General features: G+C 41.9%; 1 protein-coding gene across 1 annotated transcript; it reads left to right on the forward strand.

The window, feature by feature from the left end:
- The first annotated feature begins 730 nt into the window (after nt 1-730).
- On the forward strand, nt 731-14,292 carry LOC121354730 (transforming growth factor beta activator LRRC32-like). The gene is made up of 3 exons (XM_041469557.1): nt 731-1,095; nt 4,997-5,087; nt 9,576-14,292. Exons 1-3 carry the CDS (start codon nt 1,073-1,075, stop codon nt 12,177-12,179), a joined length of 2,718 nt encoding a protein of 905 aa, XP_041325491.1. The 5' UTR covers nt 731-1,072; the 3' UTR covers nt 12,180-14,292.
- Nucleotides 14,293-22,112: the final 7,820 nt, after the last annotated feature.

The following is a 22,112-nucleotide window of genomic DNA, read 5'->3' on the forward strand; positions in this document are numbered from 1 at the left end:
GAGCCCAGCTGTTTGGTGTAGTATTTCAGCCATGGGAAAACTGTGTTGTGGTAGTTCAGGCTTGTGTCTCTGGGAGAAAACAGCAGGGAAATCTGTGTAGAGGTGTATTTTCCTGAAGCAGGACTTAATTAGCAAAAGGAAATGAGAAAACCAGCTGCTCCAGCTCTAGAGGGCAGCACAAAATAATAAATAAACAGCTGAACTTGGGCAATTTGAAATCATCTTCTACATGACAAAAGCACCCCTTTGCAGTGGGAATACTTCCCACTTGATCTAGTATATTCAGCACTGTCTACTTACAGCCAAAAATTCAGCAGCTCATCTGAAAATGCCTTTATGGAGGCTTTTAGCCCTAATTCCTGCCTCATGCCATGAAAATCCATCAAGGGTGTTGTAGCCAGCAATGGACCCCCTCCTGCCAACAGACTGCAATCACATTCTCATTAATAGGATGATTGCAAAAAGAGAAAAGTTATTTCTTCCAGAACAGGTTTCCAGATTTTGGGATTTATAATTATCAGCCATGAATTTTAAACATTTAATCTGCAAACACTGTTTCCTTAAAGATGCAGAGAGAAATTTAGGTGCAGGAGACTGCAACCCTGCAGGAATGTAACTGGCAGACACACCCAAAATAAACACACTGTCATGCCCCACGCACACAGCCAAACAATGGCATCGCCAATAAGTTACTTATCCTCTGGAGAAAACCCACAGCCTGATCCTGACAGCTCCTCTGGCAAAAATCCCCTTGTCTTTCAATGCCTGCCCCAAGGAAGGGCTGCAGGATGTCACACAGTAGCTGACTCCGTCCAGAGCACAGCGGTGGCTAGGACCCAGCAAGAGCCCGGGGAGGAGTGGAGAGGAAGACAAGCAACATAATTTAAAGCAGACACTGTCCCAAATATGGTTATTTCCCTGAAAATGCCTTCATTCTGAAGTTATGAGTGAACCTCTAGGTGTCCTGAATGGGTGAACATGAGCCTGAAGAATAATTGCATCAATACCAGGACTGAATTGATTTTGAAGAGCTGGACATGCTTTTTAAAGAGATGACAAGCAGTGTTTGGGGATGCAAGAAACCCTTGAAACAAGGTAAATGTGAAATAGTCACTCTTTTACACCTGAAGGCTCTTACTTAACAGGAAAGAGTCTTGTGTAGAAAAGGATCAGACCCTGGGGAGTGTGATTTTTGTTCTGTGTGTTCTCTTGTATTTAACTTTCCTTGGCACGGGAGAGCATCTCCATTAATTGTCTAAGCAATAATAAAAATTACGTTTGGGGAAATCTGGAAAGTGCTGCTTTTATTAGCTGCAAACAACATCTGTGAAGTAGTTTCAGGATTAATAATTGTGATAGAGATGGAGGCAAACATTGTTCTGAAGTGGAAACTGGGAATAAATTGTTATTATTTCATAGTTTGAAATGTGTATTGGGGCAAATTACTGGTCTTCTCTGCCCTCTCTGCCTTTCCTACTTTTTAAGTGGGCATTTTTGTAGAATTATTTGACTGACTTGTTAATATTCCTTGGGGATGATATTGACTTAAACCACCTGCATTTTTCAGCTGAGGTTGACAGTGTGTGATTTTGAAGTGCTGTAATGGAAAGCTGTGGATTTAAATAGGGTTCAGAGCTCAATCCTCTGAGTTATGCTGGGGTTTCTATCACAGCTTCCAGTGGGAGCAAACTGGCGCTGATGATGAAGCTACTTCTACTCTGGGAAAGCCTCAAAGCAATAAAATCTACTTTGAGTTGTTGCTACTGCTGCTCCCAAACTGTTTTTGTAAGCTGTGGATGGAGAGATCAATGCCAACAGGAAGGGTTTAGTGTTGGTAAACATCCTCTTGCACACCAAGGGAATGGGGTTCCTGTAACCCTGAGCTTGGCACTGGGAGAGTGTGGGGGATGCTGAGACCTGCCCAGAGGGTAGAACAGAGGGGAATGCACTGATGTGTCACACCAGAGGTTGCTGAGAAGGATCTAAATGCTGTTCAGAGAAAAGCTATGCAGGAAAAGCTCCTCCACTGGACATCTGAACTGAAAACTACCCTAGGAATAGAGTCTCCTTGAGAAAGGAGGTTGGGCTGTACCATGACAGGTCAAGAGGAAGTAGCTTCAGGTTGTGCCAGGGGAGGTTCAGTTTGGATATTAGGAAAAATTTCTTCACCACAATGGGTGTTAAGCACTGCCACAGGCTGCCCAGGGCAGTGGTGGAGAACCCATCCCTGTAGGGATTTAACAGATGTGTGGATGTGGCACTTGGGAACATGGGATAGTGATGGCTATGGCAGTGCTGGGAGAGCAGTTGGAGTTGATGGTCTTAGAGGGCTTTTCCAAACTAAATGGTTCTGTGAGGACAGAGTCTATGTTGCCTTATGTGGGAAGAGACCACCACATCCTTGATGACCTTCAGTATGTGACAGCCACCTTAGAAACACCTTGGGGGACAGCTTCCTTGCTTATTACAGATTTGCCTTACACAGCAAACCATTACATCAATTTTTTTTTTTTTTTTTGGTGTTCAAATACATCAATTTCCCAGTTGCTTTATAAACCTAAAATTTAGGAAGTTATAAAGTGTGTTAAGCCTCTGGACTGTGTCAGGTTTATTATTTAAGTGGAAAAGAGACCTTTTTTTGCACTGACAGTATGATAAGGGAAGACATTGCAGAGCACATGGGCCACATACTGTTCCTCAGGGTGGTGCCTGTTGTGGCTAATATCCTCAGCTTAATTAATTTTGTTTGAACAGAAAGGATTTCCCTTTGAGGGCTTGGAGAAAAGCCTTGTAATCATTGGTATGTTCACCTTCTATCACCACCTCAGCAAACTAATACTCAAATGATAAAAATAGATTTCTCCTCCTTAAAGGAGGTTCCAGCTGCTCCAAGCATGGGGAATGAAGAACAGAGGGGGACAATGGAAACATTATAGATGGTGATATTGGCCATTCCTCTTTCCATCAGATGATTTCAGCATATTTTGCAAACACTGATTCAATGGTAGGGAATTAACATCCTTGGTTTGGTTTTAACAGGGAGGAACACACTTCTGATCCCATTACTGAGACCTGCTCTTGCACCTTGGGGTCACAGGTCATCATCCATCACTGGGGTTTTCTTGTGAAATGGAAGGAATACACAAACTGTACACAGAGTAGGTGTGGTCTAGTCCTTCCCAGTTTCTCTATTCCTAGTACACAGCTCTGCTCTCTGGTTCTGGGGAGGGTAGAAATGGGCAGAATCTTATCAGGAACTTGTTGGCATTGCTGTTCAGTGACTGTCAGTGCTGTAAGGGGCCATCAGCTGCATCCATCCAAGTGATTAAGCAGAGGGATCTCCATCAGCTGAGAATGATCCCATCTCTTTTGTTTCCAGCTCTTCAATGCTCTGTGGGCGGAAGCCACAGAGTACATTGATGCCAGTGGTTTGTGCATGGGTTTGGGGTTGCATTTGGAGCTGTTTGAAGCAGGAATACTTGCCTTCGGCTTTGGTTCTGTTTTTCCCCATTGTCCAGTGACAGGCCTCCCAGAGGTCTTTGCTTCTTTTGCAGTTCTGTGCTCTTTTATGGAGTGCTTTCCAAACAGTTACATTCTTACGAATTCTCTGTTTCACTCAAATCCATTATGTTTTATATCCATTATATTTATATTTCATATCTGTCTCTTTGTAAGGCTGACAATTTGTCCTTGTCCATGGCAGGGGGATTGCACCAGATGGCTTTTAAAAGTCCCTTCCAACCCAAGCCTGAGAGAGTTCAAGAAGCATTTGGACAACACTCTTGTGCACAGGGTGTGACTCTTGGGGATGGTGCTGTACAGGACCAGGGATTGAACCCAGTTATTTTTGCGGGTTTCTTCCAATTTTACATATTCTGTGGAACATATGGTTCTATGATCTCCTGTCAAATGTATTTATAAGCCTGTCCATACCTGGAGCATGTAAAATGAAAAATCTCAGTCCACTCCTGTTCTGGTTTGAAAGCAAAACCAGTGAGAGACTCCAATTCAGAAATACAGTTTATTAGGAAAAGGAAAAAAAAACAAACCAAAATACATGCAATAATACAACAGAAAAACCACTGACAGAGTCAGAATACAACCTGATACCCTGGTAGTTAGGGTGGTGGTAGCAGTCCAGATGAAAAGGTCTTGTTGAAGTGGTGATCCCATAGAAACCATCTGGTAGCTCTTGTCATCTGGAAACCAGTGGGTAAGGGCAGCTTGTTCTGTCCCAAACCCCAGATTATATCCGGGTGGGGATGCTTAGCTCCTCCTCCCTGGGCAGAGCATCTCACAATGGGCTGATATCGTTCTGAGTCATGCGGTGGGTCCTTGATTAAACAGAAATGGCTCCTGGAGGGAGTTATCTCTGAGTCATGAGGCAAGACATTTATGGGCTCATTAACAGAAGATAAGGAAAAACAATGCCTCTCCTGGTTTCAGCAGCTCTTGAGGATGGGAATAGAATGTATCTTTATATTGTAACCTAGGACAACTCCTTAAGCTGTTGGCATTAACAAGGATACACATGTAAAAGTTCTTTAATGCTCTGGGATAAGAGGAGTAGGCAATGTTGTAGGAAATGACAGCTGTTCCCACTTCTGGTTGTTACTGAGCGACACCTATTGGCTTTGCTCAGGACGTGGCACCCAAAACTTAAGCCCAGTTGAAAGCATCGGTGCTGTGTCTATGGGGTGTGTGAAGATAACTCCCTCTTCACTAGTTTTCTTTCTCCATGATGCCAGACACCCTGTCCAGCTTGAACATCTGGACTTTGTTGAGTGTCCTGGATATCATTTAGGCAGCAGCTGAAATCACACTGGGGAAAACCCATTAAATGCCTTGGACCTTCCTTTCAGATCCTCAGAGATGGCTTAATTTATTGCACTGCTTGTGTCCTTCTCCATGTTAGATGATGACCTGGTGCCAGCTTTTGCATGTGTTGACCACTGTGTCCCATATGAAATCTAACTGTAATTATTTTTACCCACAGAGCCATGAAACTGTACATCATCTTCTTCCTGGCAGTGGTGAACAAAGAAACCTCTAACTACCAACTTCCCGAGGGGACATCTTGTGAAATGGTAAGGCTGTCTCTCTATTTAGGTCCCTTGAGATCCTGAGTGAGGTTGGGACTCCCTTGTTACAGGCACTGCACAAGAAGCTACAGTGTCTGAGAAGGGAAACCCCGAGGACCAGGATTCCTGAGATGGCAGAGGTGGGATTTGCAGGTTTAGGGGATGCTTAGCAGTCTGTCATCAGGCTGTGTCCTTGTTGTAGTCACAGGACACTAAGGGGAGGGGGAGAGGGGCGGGCAAAGAAGGGTCATTATCTCAGCTTTTTTCCTAAGGAGAAGCTGGTTAAAAGAAATTTGACTTGATTTCCCTAAGATTGTACAGGGTTTCTGTGGCTAAGACAGAGAAAGAACTTAGACTTCAAATCAACTTCTTTATATCAGTTGTTCTTTGTACTTTCATTAAAACATCTTCTGTGAAATACTTCTATACCAGCTCTTTTGTAATAACAAGTAGACTGACCTCCTCTGCCCTGCCACAGCATTTCTGCCAGGGAAGTTGTACGTGACTTCTGCTGGAGTGAAGAGAAATGACAAAGACTCTTGCTCCAGTACAAAATCTGCTCCTTGAATTTTTGCAAGCACCTGGTACAATATTATAAATGTTATTTGCAACTGAGATTTCTCTCTTCTCTCCCCAAGTGCTTCTGACTGTACCAGGATGTTTAAAAATACTTTCTTTTCCCCCCTTGAACATTGAAGCTGTTCAGCACAAATCCTCAAGAATTTCCAAAATAGGGAAAAAATAATTTGCTAGCTGTACACATCTCCCTTGTGGGACTCATTCCATTCCTGCCCACCCTGCCATATTGCTGCACTTCCTGAATTCCAGAGAAATTAAGACCTAGTGTATATATAAAAAGATCTTGGGAAGGTGACTGGGTAGCTCAGCTCCTTGACTGGAGAGGGAACACTGATGCAGCCACTGTAACCAGGACAGCCTGGGTCCCATGCCATAGTCACACGAAGGCTGGATGAGCCATGCAATAATCCCTGCAGTTTCATCCCCTTTCTTGATGGGTCACAGACCAGGCTGATTGCTGAGAAGTAAACACATGCTTGCTTGCACTAGTCCACTGTAAACTGCTTTCATCAAGCCAACAACACAACTACTCTGGGATAAAATGAGCCCTGACAGAAAACACACTGCTGTCGGGGGCCAGGATGCTCATCTGATGTAAATCAACAGCTCAGTGTTGCTAATGTCCATACTGATTGCCTTCCTTCACTGGCATTTCGTGTGGATCTAAACAGCTCAAAGAAAGAAGGAGCTACTGGATTAGCTGGCTAGCTGTCATTGACAGTCCTGTATTGCATCACAGCCTCACTCTTTTATATGGTACTTTCCCTGTGGTGACACCTTTAGAATAGCAAAGGCTCAGAAATGGAAACTTTAATCTCAAATCTCACAGAAGAGGCATGAGTTAGAAACCTGTGCCATGTTCTGAGTCACCACTGATAGTTCTATTGCTGAACTAAACTCTCCTACAAAAGGTTTTAGGAACTAAGCAGTCCCTACCAGACCCCTGACATGGGGTGAACTGCACTGATTATACCAGTTACAGCACATCTATCCGTTTGTGAGACAGTAGGGAACAGATCAAATGTCAGGACGTTCTTCCTAACTCACATTATTTTTCAAGGATAGGCAAAGCTTCAACTGTATCATATTTTACTTTCCAAAGAAATATGATTTTGCTAATTCCTGTTAATTGGCAAAGGAGGAGATTTCAAATAATTCATAAGAGGGAAGGGATTTTAGAAAATTCTATTTCACCTTGCTTTGAGGTGATGCAAGGACAGGTACATAACCAGATGTCATAGGTCAGCTGATGTGTGGTATCTGGGCAAAATGCTAAGGTTTGATTGCCTGAGCAGCTCTTCTAAGAATGGTCAAGGACACCATACAAGTACAGGTCAGTGCCAAGTGGCTCCAGCCCAGACTCTTGGTTCAAATGTTCATGAATTGATAAAGGAGAACTCAAGGGCAGGCTTGAGTCCGACTCCTTTTTGTAGGGCTCTTACTGAGGTGGCTGACAACTTCCACCCAGTGCTGAGCAGTGAAGAACTGGAGTCAGGAAACAAATGATGCCCAGCTTTTGAACTGTTGGGTCATTTTTTATTTTTTATTTTGCCAGCATCTTAATGGGACCAAGTGGTCCTCACCCTCCAGTACTTCTTGGCAATGGACTTGAAACAAACTGATGGCAGCACTGGCAGAGGTGATGGAAGTCAGAACAAGAGATTGACAAAAGTCTCTATTCCAGTCTCAGGCTACCAACCCATTGGACTAAGGGGTGAGAGGCGAGGAGATAAACCAAACAGATGCTGTTTGCTCCATTCCACAGAGACATGCTTCACCTTTTTTCCTACTGCTGATGACAATGAAATTCATGCAGTTTGAACCTTGGGGGAGAAAATATGGTGCAGAAGAGACAAGATAAGAAATTTAGTGAGGATCAAAATAGTCAGTGAAAAGGAAGGAGAGCTTAAGAAGAAAAATGAGAGGGGAAATGTTGTAGGAACAAATGGCAGACAGTGTGAGGTGTAGATTTTATTAGTCCCTTTTATAACGGGGATGGTTCCATGGATGCAGATTAAAAACCAAATCATGCAAGATACATGGTGAACAGTAGCTGACCCCTCCCCCATCAACTTCAATGAAAAGCAGATTGTTGGCATTGACAGCAGTTGCATCAGGACTTTGCTAAGATTCTAGCTGCCCAGGAGGAATGGACGGTGCTCAGCAATTGCTGAGATCTGGCTGAAAGTGTGAGAAAAAACCTGGCATCTGCCTTAGGATGCAAAGCAGTTTCTTCTTTTTCACTCTGGATTTTTGTATCCTTCTGGCTTCTTCCTCTTCCACAAATGAGTAAGAAGAGGTTTCCTGCCCTGCTATTCATGCCTAGGAAATAAGGCCCACTCTGGGCATAATTTAACTCAAAATGAGGAATTGTACAGTGACTTTGCAGGAAATAAATATTTTCAGGGAGAAGTTAGAAAATTTCCTTCTTTTTTTTTTATTTCTGATTTTTTTTTTGAGCTGAGGGAGATTTGAGTGAGTTGGAGGGAAAAGAAGAAGGGGTTTAAGTTTTAATAGCCAGTTTACTTGGGATCATTGGGAAAAATGTGTTATGGGAGCAGCTTGTGTACATCTAGAGTTTGAATGAGCACTTGCACTTCTCTGGCACATTCTTGTGTGGTCTCCAGAACTAAGATGATGCAAAAGAGATTCACAAAATGCTGACTAGTGCCCCACTTCTGCTAAACAGATCTGCCACTTCATTCACCTCAAAGTTCATATAAAACATATGGGATTTAATATCTTTGACTTTTAATATTTGCTTGATTTCTGAAAAGCTTCATGTCATAGTATCTGGATTCTGCTCTTCCTTCCTTCCTTCCTTCCTTCCTTCCTTCCTTCCTTCCTTCCTTCCTTCCTTCCTTCCTTTCTTTTCTTTCTCTTTTATCCCTTCCTAGAACTTCCCTTCTCCAGACACCCAAATACATTAATAACAAGACTTTTTCTCCAGCAAATTAAATGCTGCCTAAGTCTTTCACATTCCATTTCCTCCTGCTACTGTATGTTCTTCTTAACAACAAAACCGAACTTGATGGTTATGTAAGGATGGTTGTGTTCATGTTTCTAATGTTTCCTTATGAACATGCACATAAAGTTTGTCCTTCTGCTGAGAATTGGCCTGAAAAGGCCTGACCCTTACTGCACATCCCATCTTTTTCCCTCTCAAAAACTGAATTTCCATAATTTGTGTTTTCAGTGTTGTATCACAGTGTCTTGTGTGGGTGGCTTCGTAAGGCATGCTCTCCATGCAAGTAGAAGGGAACTGTTGCCTTAGGAAAAGGATAAACTGGAAGATAAAAGTGGAATGAGTTTGGAGATTGGTGTCAGAAGTGTCTCAGTTGTTGAATGACCCTGTTTGATTAAAGCTGCCTTGCTTAACTAAGCCATGGCTAAGGGAAGGCATATTTGACCATGTGACTATGAAGGAGGGACAGGGTTTCTGCTATAGGATCCTTATAGGTTTATATACCTCCTTGCTCTGGAACCCATGTTGCCAGCAGAATGAAGCTCTTCCAAGTACCGCTTACACTGCAAGTAGAGTCTGCAAAATGTAATACAGTGATGAAAGTGAGAAAACGAAACATCAGCACAAAAATGAGTGCTTGATTGCAGAGAAACTTGGGACTGTTCAAATGAGTCTAGCAGAAAGGTACAAAAAGGAGAACTTTTAGTAGGTATCACATGCAGATTAAACTGTACTGTTCCAAGTCAGAAATCTCTTTAAAATTAAATGAGTGCTGTTAGTTGCAAAGGAGCTAATTGGGATTGTTGTTCTTGCTGTCTGAATGCTCAGAAAAAGTGATCAGTGTTTCAGAAGCAGCATCTGCCTGGATGCTGAATGTTATTTTTCTTATATTTAATGCAAATACATTTTTCATTTGCCATATAACAACTCCTTTTCTCTTTTTCTGGCAGGCAAACTCTCAGGCATTTTGCCACAACAAACACCTCCATCAAATCCCTCATGAACTCTATCCAAATGTAAACAAAATAGATCTGTCAGGAAATCTGATTCAAAGCATTCCTGAAATGTCATCATCATTTTACACTTTCCTTCAGTGCCTGGATTTAAGCTCTAACCAGATAAGTTTCATCACACCTGGAGTCTTTGCACACATGAAGAGTTTGCTGGAAATAAATTTAGCCAACAATCACTTATATGAGCTTGCTCAAAATGGCACAGAGGGGATTGGACTCTTACCCAAGGTGGAAGTACTGGACTTGTCCCACAACAGTCTGTACAATGGGATGGCTGAGTATTTCATTAAAGAAGCTCCAGCACTGCAGTATCTTTCCTTGGCAGACAACAGCATTATAATGATTTCCCAAAAGATGTTTCAGGGATCTCCCAATCTTGTGGAGATAGATCTTCAGAGAAATATCATCATGGAAATAGAAGAAGGTGCTTTTGAGACTCTAGTGAGCCTGTCCAAACTCAATCTCTCAAAGAATTCAATTACTTGCATCTCTGATTTTAACCTCAGGCAGCTGGAGATACTTGACCTTAGCAGGAACAGCATTGAGACCTTCCACACCATAAAATCAGATGATGAATATAGCTTGAGGTGTTTGGATCTGAGTGAAAACAAGCTGTTTCATTTTCCAGTGTTCCCTCAGGTAAATAAGCTGGTAACTCTGAATTTATCAAAGAATTTAATCCAGCTCACTGCTGAATCTCCTCATCATAAAATGGACTATGTGAAAAATGAATGGCTAAATGCTTCTTTCCATCTTTTTGACCAGAAGCAAAGTAGAAACAAAAGTTCTCTTTATTTATCCCAGCTTGTATATTTAGACTTAAGTTATAATGAAATAAAATCCATTCCAGATGAGTTCTTTGAAACAATGTTGTCCCTTCACACCCTTAATCTCAGTAAAAACTGTCTTCAGTCATTTGCCGTAAGTTATGACAGTGCATTGATGTCTTTAACTGTCCTTGACTTGAGCTACAATGCTTTGCAGACCCTTCTCCTCGATGCTGGTGCATTGTCAAACTTGAAGGAGCTCTATGTTCAAAACAACTATCTTCAAACACTGCAGTTTGACATCTTCTCAAATCTTCCTAGCCTTAGACTGCTTAATCTACAAAGCAATAATATCAGCCTGTGCAGCATGTACTCAGGATTAGCTAAGCAAAGACTTGCTGGAGAGAAAAGTGGTTGTGTATCATTTGTCAATTCTCCTGCTCTTCAGTACTTGTACCTAGCTGACAACATGCTGAGCATCCTACCAGCATACAGCTTCTACAAGACTTCTCTGGTTGTCTTGGACCTCTCCATGAACGCTGGACTGAATATAGAACTTAAAGCATTATCAGGTCTGGAAAAGTCTCTGGAATGTTTGTATTTATATGGTAATAGCCTGATAGATTTAAATATTGACTTGCCTTGTTTTAGTCACCTTAAACATTTAAACCTCTCTGAAAATCAGCTGAACTGGCTGCCTAAGTGGGGTAGTGACTCTCCACTAGAGGTTCTGGACCTACGGAACAACAGGTTCAGTACATTACAGAACAGCAATATTTTAGCATTAGAAAATTCACTTAAAATTCAGTCATTTGCCGTAAGTTATGACAGTGCATTGATGTCTTTAACTGTCCTTGACTTGAGCTACAATGCTTTGCAGACCCTTCTCCTCGATGCTGGTGCATTGTCAAACTTGAAGGAGCTCTATGTTCAAAACAACTATCTTCAAACACTGCAGTTTGACATCTTCTCAAATCTTCCTAGCCTTAGACTGCTTAATCTACAAAGCAATAATATCAGCCTGTGCAGCATGTACTCAGGATTAGCTAAGCAAAGACTTGCTGGAGAGAAAAGTGGTTGTGTATCATTTGTCAATTCTCCTGCTCTTCAGTACTTGTACCTAGCTGACAACATGCTGAGCATCCTACCAGCATACAGCTTCTACAAGACTTCTCTGGTTGTCTTGGACCTCTCCATGAACGCTGGACTGAATATAGAACTTAAAGCATTATCAGGTCTGGAAAAGTCTCTGGAATGTTTGTATTTATATGGTAATAGCCTGATAGATTTAAATATTGACTTGCCTTGTTTTAGTCACCTTAAACATTTGAACCTCTCTGAAAATCAGCTGAACTGGCTGCCTAAGTGGGGTAGTGACTCTCCACTAGAGGTTCTGGACCTACGGAACAACAGGTTCAGTACATTACAGAACAGCAATATTTTAGCATTAGAAAATTCACTTAAAAACTTGTATCTCACCGGGAACCCACTCGACTGCTGTGGAAACATCTGGCTTTCATCCATGATCCAGAGCAAAAATGTCCAGATCCCCAATGTGGAGCATTTAACATGCCAGCACACTCGGAATTTTGGGTACCAGGATGAAATGCACATCAAGAACATTAGACCAGAAGACTGTGAAAAAGAGGATCTGAAGAAAATCAACTTCCTTACTATATTAACATTTGTGTTGGTTTTATCGGTGATCATCATTGGTGCGGGTTCATTTTTTTGCTTCCGCAGGCAAAACTTTACCCATCAGTTTAAAGCATAGTAACACAAAATGTCTTGAAAACTGAAGAAATCAGGTGCTGCACTGACAGTGTGTAGAAATAAAGGGTAAAATTCTCATCTTTGATTTTCAGCTGTGGATTTTAAATGCTTTTGAAGTACCCTGAATTACACCACGTATGGGTTGCAGGGATTTGAAGGAGAATTTGCCATGTTTTGCCGATCCATGGTTTAACTCAAAGAGGAGTAAATTTGCCCTTGTGTGCAATATATATTTAACCGAGTTTAATATGAAGAAAGTAATCTCTGGGGTGAAGGCTTTTTAAAAAAAAATCCTGGAGCATGAATTTCAACCAGCTAACATTGAACTGAAATGTTTATATTTCTAAGAAAAACTGTTGGAAACTCACTGCATATGATTTCATTTTAATGCAGAAGAATAGTATATCTGTTTTTAAAGGCCACGGGAGATTAGACTGCAAAAAAGTGTTTTGAAGATACCAGTGTGAAATAATGCATAGGGAACCCAGTCCTGGGCCATTATTCAGATCTTTCTACTGTCTTTCCCCCAAAATATATTATTGTCTAAAGGATGTGCTGCAAGAAGAATTCTGTAGGTCCTCATTCTGTGATGTGTTTAACATGGCTAGCCTGTTGCATTGCTAGAAGTTGACACTGACAAATGTTATGTCCCATACTCTCACAGAAAATTCACCCTTTTGGAGAGAACATGACAGTGCGTGGGAGCCTGACCTGCTAACAGGGTTCAGTAGCTTTGAAAAGGAACAACATCAGTTCTTCTGTTAATGCCAGGAACTGCCCATTCGGGCACACAGAAGTAGTGGTCAGCCTGAAATCTGTCTAGGTAAATAACTTGGAGTCAAATTGCTGCTCCATTTCTGTTTCTTCCAGCTAGTGAATGTCAAAACTACCACACTACAAAATGGTGTATAATTATATTTTTTAAGCAATTATGAATGAAACTGGCAGATGGTTTTCATTATGGAATTTTTTACAATGAAAACAACTTTGAATTTTGTAAAAAGTACAAGGCAGTGGATATATTAAAGCACTAGCTTGGAATGCTCCACAGATGGAAAGAAATGTCTTCCTATTTTTCTATGGTATTTGGACTCCACCTTAGACCTTTACCTCTGGTCCTGAAGCAGAGACAGCTGCTTCATATTATAGAGTACAACCAGTCGAGAATAAGGAGATGTACTGGAGATGTAGGCAAGAATGTGGGACAGGTTTCCCAGAAAAGTTGTGTTTGCCCCATTCCTGGATATATTCAAGGCCAGTTTGGATGGGGTTTGGAGCAATCTTGTCTAGCAGAAGGTATCCCTGCCCAGGGCAGGGGATTGGGACAAGATGATCTTTAAGGTCCCTTCCAAACCAAACCATTTTGTGATTTCTGTGATCCTATGAATTTGAACAAACCATCAGCAGCAATAGGGCCTGATTTAACATTTACAGAAGCAAATGGCTCAAGCACTTAATCTTGTAGAAGGCTTGCACAAGCAGCAATCCCAGGGATTAGTTGGAAGCTCAAAAGCAAGCCAAACTGTGAGCTCAGATGCTGATTTGCCACAGACTGAGTTCATGGCTTTTGTGTCAAGCATGGCAAGACTATTCCTCCTACTGTGAGAGCCAGTGTTATCTTGGCTGCTGTGACTAGAATTTGTTAATAACCTGATGAGAGAGCCAAACTCATTTAATTAACAGTTTTAACATGGCAATTGTCTTGCTCTACAAAAAGGAAGTTCTTGTTATTACTGTGGGACTAATTAGACTTCCATTGACTTCCCTGGGAGCAGAAATAGTTTTTGGAGGAATAAGTCTCAGAAGTGCAGCATGGCTCATTTGGATTTTTCTGTTAGCAGCATAAGCAACCAAGTAGTGATATGAACATGCTTCAGCCAATTCTTTTAATCTGGGTGAGATGAGAAGTGTGAGGGGTAGAAAATATGAATGAATTTACAAAGAGAGGGAAAACAGGGAAAATGGGAGCTCTACAATACATTGTTCAAAATTATTCAAAATAGGGATATGTAGATGACAGCCCCACCTTTTGCCTCTCCTCTGTGCTACTGTGCCTGCAAGAAGACCAAATGACAGAGTACCCGATCCTCCATCAAAGGTAGCCATCACTAAGACATTACACATCTTTCCACCAATCATGGTTTTTGCAAGGACTTTACAAAGAATCAGTGAATGAGGGTGTCAATTTTGGTTGCAAAATAACAGGCTGTATCATGCCTACTGTCCGGATTCCACTGGGATGGGGTTCATATTCTGCTTCGTTAAACCATGACACCAACCTTCTAGGACAATGGGGCTGATTGGTGGAAAGATGCAGAATATGAACCCCATCCCAGTGGAATCCGGACAGTAGGCATGATACAGCCTGTAATTTTGCAACCAAAATTGACACCCTCGTTCATTGATTCTTTGTAAAGTCCTTGCAAAAACCTCTGTTGATGCAAAGAGCTCCTTCTGCTGAGCCAAGGGATATCCTTCTGTGATTCTGGCACCTGTAATAGAGCATTTGGGATTTACGCAGTCAATGCAAACTCTGTTTTCTTTAAGTTGCCACATGAAACGAATGGCTTCCTTTCTGCAGCTGTTTGCATGGGACAGGACAATAGAAACACAGAATCCTAGACTGGTTTGGGCTGGAAAGCACCTTAAAGACCATATAATTTCAACCTCGCTGCCATGAGCAGTGATGCCACTTACTAAACCAGGTGGCTCAGGGCCCCATCCAACCTGGCTTTGAACACTGCCAGGGGCGGGGCAGCCACAGCTTCTCTGGGCAACCTGTGCCAGGGCTTCACCACCCTCACAGCCAAGAATTTCTTCCTGACACTTAATCTAGACTTCCCCTCTTTCAGTTTGAAACCATTGCTCCTTGTCCTGTTACTATCTGCCCATATAAGTCCATCTCTCTCCTTCTTAAAACCCCCTTTCAGTACAGGAAGGCAGCAATGAGGTCTCCCTACAGTCTTCTCCATGCTGAACAGCAATAGATCTCCCTTAAGCGTTTCCTACCACAGTTTGCTGTGTTTTCTTCCTGAAATAATCCTCTGTTGTGGGATCAAGTAAGTACTGGAAGCACTAGAAACACTCCGAGAGAGGGTCCCTATGAGCTCAGCAAGTCTTGATTCTTGTTGGTCATCCATTGAAAATCAAGTCTCAGTTTCCAGAAACTTGATTTTTTTCTGCAAAGCCAAGACAAAATAACAGCCTCACAGGGTACCAGTCTCTGGCCACAGATTTCTGCTGGGATCCTGGTCAGCCCTAAACTAGTCACGATGGGTTAATTATACAAGAGAGTAATTGCCTCCTAATATTTTGAGAACTCAAAGCATTTCCTCACCATATCTATTCCCCATGTAATTCAGTACTCTTTTATTTGTCTGTGGAGAAACAAACTGAAATTAAACACGATTCTTCATAAAAGTATCAGCAACCAGGGAAATGGGTTGAAACTGAAATGAGAGGAAGAAGAAACTGAAAATGCATGGAAGAACTTTCTGAGGAGGACTTGTCAGGCTATACTACATTCTTTTACAAGCAAAGACATTTGGAGGCTGATGCAACATGATATTAAGCAAAATTTTGGCCAATATAAGGGAACAATCCTGCAACACTGAGTCTCTTTTCTCCCAAGCTATTGATCATGGCTGTTTTGCTGTGTTGCAGAGCTAAGTGAGTTCCACAGATTCCCTCCTCCGGTGCATTTCTAGCAGTTGTTTCATCAGACACATATCTGGGAGACAATGGGAGACCTGATTGCAGCCTTTCCATATCTAAAGAAGGCTTGTAAGAAAGAGGAAGAGTGTCTTTTTATGCAGGAAGATAGGACAAGAAAAGGGGGAACAGCTTTAAAATAAGAGCAGAGATTTAGATGAGGAAGAAGATCTTTACTGTGAAGGTGGTAAAACACTGGCACAGGTTGCAAAGAAGCTGTGGATGCCTCATTCATGCAAGTGTTCAAGGCCAGGTTGGATGGAGCTTGGAGCAACCTGGTCTAGTGGAAGGTGTCCTTGCCCATGGCAGGGGACTGGAACTAGGTGTTCTTTAAGGTCCTGTCCAACCCAAACCATTCAGTGACTTCATGATTTTCCAGTTCACAAGCAGTACTCTGTGAAGAAATATTCTGGAAGGTGGCTATGGAAGAGTATTTACTCTTTGCTCTTCCTGGCTTTCCCAGAAAAGGAAGTGGAGAAGGGAGTCCCTGGTCCTGAAGACTGGTGAAGGAGACACTTCCATTTTCAGGTAGAAAACCCACCAAAGGGAAGAAGGTTTGGAATGGGCAGCTAGGCTGGAGGTATGGCACAAGGAGAAGAGAAGGGGAATAAGAATAGTTAAACCAGGAATCTGGAATCCAAATTACAGAATCACTGAATAGTTAGGGTTACAAGGCACCTCTGGAGATCATCTGATCCAACCCCACTGCTACAGCAGGTTGACCCAGAGCATATTGCACAGGATCATATCCACCTGGGTTTTAAAGATTTCCAGAGGAGGAGACTCCACAGTCTCTCTGGAGAGCCTAATGTAGTACTCTGTCACCTTACAGTGAAGAATGGGGAAGGAATGGTCTGGATGAAATTAGAACCAGAAGCAGGAACTAGACTTGTTCGGCCTGGAGAACAGACAGTCTTGAGGAGACTTTTGTCATTACTGGATGGAGAGCTACAAGGAAAAGCATCAACTCCTCCCCGGAGTATTCAGTGAAGGGACAAGATACAATTGCTGAGAGCTGCAGCTGGAGAAGTTCACATTAAACATAAGGGAAAAATTCTTCATAATGTCAGACTCTGGAAAGGCCTTGGAGACTTTCAACACTCATCAGGGCAAGGCCCTGAGCAACTACTTCTGACACTGAAGTTAGCCCAGCTTCAATCAGGGAGCTGGATTGGAGTTCTCCAGAGGTTTCTTCTGTTCCAAATTATTCTCCTAATCTTTGGAAAACAAGAATGGGTCATGCACTTAGGTAAAGAATAGAGTAGAGAGAAACAGAGCCTGTAACTAACATCTGTTCCCTGCACTGAAGCAGTGGAAGGGATTTGGCAGGAGAGGTGTTCAGAAAGGTGGCAAAAGTGGCTGATGATGACAGATGTTGACAGAGCTAGTCAGCTCTTGGAAGTCTGAGTTCACATAATCTTTCCTTTTTTTTTCCCTCCCGAGTTTTATAGCTCAAAATTAAAGTTAATATTTCCAACATTTTCCATGAAAATTCTGAAAAATATGAAGTTGGTAAATGTCTCCTTTGTAAGGCCAGAACTTCAATTTGAATTCATATATTCCTACTGGTGAAAGCATATACAATTTAAAAAAAAATCATTGCTACATCTAGTTTGCTTTTATTATATTTCTTCTAGAGAAGATAAGGAAATATTTCAATCAGCTAATGCTAAATAACATCCCTCCCAGTTATCACTAAATTAAGCAGAGAAAATAAATCAAAATAAAATAGGCATAAAATATTAGGCTGTTGAAATTATAGAAATCCTTTAATGTTTTAAAATATCAATTAGTGCTGGGACATAGGAAGAACACAAAATAAAATAATGGTAGTTACCTTTCAAAATTCCAGAGGTGAGGTAAGGTTTTAATTAAAAAATGTTTTATGTTGTAGAAATTCCTTCCATCATGAGTACTTATATTGTAATTCATATTTTTAAAATAATATTTACAAGCTTTATGTATTCACTGCCTTTCACTTTAAAATGTTACAAAAAATTCTGACAAGAAGCATAGATTGAAGAGTTTCAAACCCTCATTTTCACTGATGGTTTCCTCTTGGAAAACACTTTGTACCAGACTTTAGCATAAGTTACTTACCTCGCATATGTGATTCAAGAGCCCGTGTTTTCTGTAATGTGTAAATGTGTTACACCATAGGCATCAGGCTAGTAATTGAATTGTTAAAATGGACCCATCACCCCTAAATCAAGCTCCTTTCCTGTTTGGAAAGAATGATGCCCACTGAGGTGAAGATCCAGAAAATTGTCTGTGTGCTTTAATTGCCACTCTAGATATTTAAACCCAAAATATAAATCTTTACAGTCCTTGTTTAGCTGCTGGTTCTTCCACCTGGTGCCTGAAGTCTCTAGAAGACTATGTTTGATGTGGAAATTTCCTGTGAATTTCTGCTTCTTGGAATATTTAGAAGTGCCACAAACAGCACAAAACCATTTTCATATGTGTGTAAGCCCCAACAGAACTCTTACTTTGAACTTTCCTCTCCTAAGTAGATCGATATTGCCAAAGCATGGCTTGTGGATAAAGCTCTGTAGGAAATGTGGCTGGAAATGGAGCAGCCACGATAACACCCTGTCTAGATGGCTGGTCTGGTTCTCCCCCCTCTCCTCATGGGTGTTTTCTATTCTTTAAGTGCTGTCCTCCTTTCCAGGCCAGTGGGAGTGCTACATGGATCCTATCAATTTATCCGCAGTTTTGTCTCAATATGCAGCATGTTGTGCTCCTTAAAGGAGATTTAGGTAACCTCTGGAGGACAGAACTATTCACTCCACACAAAAATCTGACTGCTGGGACTGCAAAAGGCAGAGGAGAAGAACTTGAACAAAACACTTGGGAAGTACCATGCTCCCATATTTAATGAAATACTAATTAAAACAGTGTTATTTCCTGCAGAGGAGGACATTAAGTCATGATGTGTCATATGTGCTCTGAACGCTGTTATAGGAGAAAATAGAAAGAAAAATCACCACAACCTCCATCTACTGTTTCATAAGGAAGACTGAGGTGTGTGAACCACCAGTGATTAGTTCTGTCTCACTCTATAGCCCAGATCACAGCATTTAAGTCAATGAGGGAGGCTAAAAAAAAAGTACCATCATGAAGGATTAGGACATCTGAGTGCTCTGACAGGCATCTAAATTCCCATACGGTCTCTACATCCACGAGCTGGAGAGTCAGTTTGTCTGCGAGACCCACAGCCCTGACATGGAACGAGCCAAGTCTCTCTTCAGCTTCACTGACAAGAGCTCCACAAAGAGGTGTGGAGAATTGTGAGGGCTTGGGTGGTAAACAGATTGTAAGTTTACCACAAGCTCATATGCTGATGTTTGCATTTATGTGTATATTAGAATCATGAAATTATTTAAGTTGGAAAAGACCCCTAAGGTCATAAAGACCAAGAGTTTCCCCAGCCACTAAGGCCACCACTAACCCATGTCCTCAAGTGCCACATCCACATGGCTTTTATCTCCCTCCACAGATGGTTGTCACCACTTCCCTGGGCAGCCGGTTCCAATGCCTTCAATTATTTTTCAGTGTTCTTTCAGTGAAGAAATTTTCCTGATAACCAATCTGAACCCTGGCACAACTTGAGACTGTTTTCTTTTCCTATTGTTTGTTACTTGCTAGAAGAGACCAACCCCCATGGGGTTACACCATCCTTTCAGGAAGCTGTAGAGAGTAAGAAGATCCCCACTGAGCCCCCTTTTCTTCAGGCTGAGCCCTCCAGCTCCCTCAGACACTCCCTCAGCAGACTTGTGCTTCTGACCCTTCCCCAGCTCCATTGCCCTGCTTTGGACATGCTCTAGCACTCCTGTGTCCTTTTGATCATGAGGGTCACAAAACTGACCCCAGGACTTGAGGTGTGACCTCAGCAGTGCCCAGCACAGGGGATGGCCACTGCCAGGTCCTGCTGGCCACATTATTGCTGGTACAGGCTGGAGCTTAGCCTTACCCCAGGGCTAAAGGCTTGAATTAATTGTCTAAACATAGACAGCTAGTTCAGTCTATGGCAAGAAACTAGTGCCATTGGGAATGTTCCTGGTGTTTGGGCTGTATCAATACAGAATTTGCAGATATGATATGGGATAGAGAGGCAAATGAGCTATCCTTGACACTCAGCTGGTGCTCAGGCAGCAAAGCCCAGGGTAGCTCAAAGGCAATTGAACAGTAATTTGTCGGTATCCAGTCAAACTCACAGTTGGACAAGAAACTCAGAATTCATTTGAAAAATAGATGTTCCACCTGCTTTGCTTTATGGCTGATATGTTAGATCTGATTTCTGAAGTCTAATGTCAGCTTGCCCTCTTAAAATGAATCAAATCCAAAAATCAAGACTGGCTTTCAATGAGGAATATTTTGCACAACTGTCTGCCTGTGCACATTCAATATCATATTGTCACCTTTTCTCACAATGTAATTGCTTTTCCAGTCTCCTGCTTCTTTAGGCTGCTCACATGGAGGCTTCCAAGTAGATGCAATCAAATGCAATGGCATTACCTGTTTATGCACTACAGAATGTGTCACTTCATTTGATTTACACAGCACATGCTTCCTACTGCTCTTCAGCAGACCTCTGGATTCACCCACACAAAGTACTCTCAGATGTCTCCTAGCAGAGTACCTGAGTCAGGCACAGTTAAACAAATCACTGAGGTCTGTGGAGCAATGCATTCACCCTCTCATCACCCAAATGGTGTTGGTGGTTTTCCTTACCACTTCTTGTTCCACAGCTTGTTCAGATTTTGGTCTTGTGAAAGAGTTATTATAGGAATAAAGACCTGTCTCAAAGAAAGATCTTATTTTATTTGGATGAAATAAAATTAGCAGCTCTCCCTAACTTCCTTCCTCCAATAATAATGATAATAATGATAATAAACTTTCTTAAAATAATAAAGGCCTAAAAGGGATATCTAAGTTTTCCATACAAACATTCAAAATTCACTTGCTTTTCCACTACACTATTTCAGATATTCCACAAATTTGAATATGCTATGCACACTGGGAAGGTATGGCAGTTATTGTTCTGGTTAAACCAGTGCAGCTTTTGAAGATGCCTCAGCTGTAAATGAGTGAGGTGAATTTACAATCTGTTCACCAGCCAAGCCGTCACAACTCTCTGCACCTCTCCTTGCTTGTGAAGTAGTATAAATCACCAGTTTAAATCATCTTCATGTTTCACTTGACACATGGACCAGGCAACGACTATGTCCAGTAACATTTACATACCAACCAGGGATAATTTAATAGGTCATGAGACACGGCAGCTGCTCCTATTTGCCTTCAGCTGTCCTGCTTTGCAGAGTTCCCAGGTGGGGCTCCTTAAGATCCCTTTAGGGCTCAAGTATGAGATTATAAAACATGGCAAAGTTTTCCAGTCAGGCACTGTGAGACAGTTCGAAAAGGATTCAGCAGCGACTTGGAAAGGTGTGAAAAATGGGACCTTTGCAAAAAGGTTATGAGAATTGTTCCACAGCGTAAGGGGGAGAATTAAAGCACATAAACAGAAATGCATACTTTAAACATTCTGAACAGCAGGGAAGAAGGAAGAAACACATAGAAAATGTAAGTCAAATGTTGGGTGGATTTTTGCAGTGTCACCGGTGACCGAAAAGTAAATATATGTTGGGATCAGTCCTGAATCTGAAGAATCCAGCAGAGTCTGTCTCCTGGAAGAAGATTTATGCTTGAGGAAGGGAGCAGATGCTTTCCCATCAGTTTGGACTTACAGGTGTAGGAATGCAAATTATTCAGGCCTTCAGAGGCAACTCTCGTTATCCTTGATGTCAGCATAAGAACCTGAATAAGAGTTGTTCCATAACAATTAAATCAGCATTTCCAAATTCCTGCTTGGGAGCAACCCTTTGGTGGGATAGTTTCTGTCACATCAGTAAAGGCACTACTGTTCTTGGTGCTCACTTTTTGCTCTGCAAAAGGTGCCAACAACACACAGGGGACTGATGGTGACTGATGCTCTGTAAGTTCAGTGCATCAAGCAACTGCTTGGACTGTGCTCAGGGGACAATTTGAGTGAAAACTGGTGACACCATCAAAACTGAGGCTTTGTACAAAATATTCACTCTTTTAATGCATTTGTTTGTCCTCCAGCTGCTGTGTTTATTCTATCTTGACCACTGCCTTCCTCTCTCTCTGTTTTTCACTGGATTCCTCTTATCTGTTTTAAGCTGTCTGTCCCAAACAGGAC

Source organism: Pyrgilauda ruficollis, unplaced genomic scaffold (genome assembly GCF_017590135.1).
Source record: "Pyrgilauda ruficollis isolate IOZ18807 unplaced genomic scaffold, ASM1759013v1 scaffold236, whole genome shotgun sequence".
Taxonomy (NCBI): domain Eukaryota; kingdom Metazoa; phylum Chordata; class Aves; order Passeriformes; family Passeridae; genus Pyrgilauda; species Pyrgilauda ruficollis.

What these genes read in the sequence shown, in the direction of transcription:
- LOC121354730 (XM_041469557.1), top strand. Translation starts at nt 1,073, where the DNA reads ATGCAAGAAACCCTTGAAACAAG. An exon ending in CAAGAAACCCTTGAAACAAG is followed by an intron (nt 1,096 to 4,996) that starts GTAAATGTGAAA and finishes TTTTACCCACAG; the next exon opens with AGCCATGAAACTGTACATCA. An exon ending in AGGGGACATCTTGTGAAATG is followed by an intron (nt 5,088 to 9,575) that starts GTAAGGCTGTCT and finishes TTTTTCTGGCAG; the next exon opens with GCAAACTCTCAGGCATTTTG.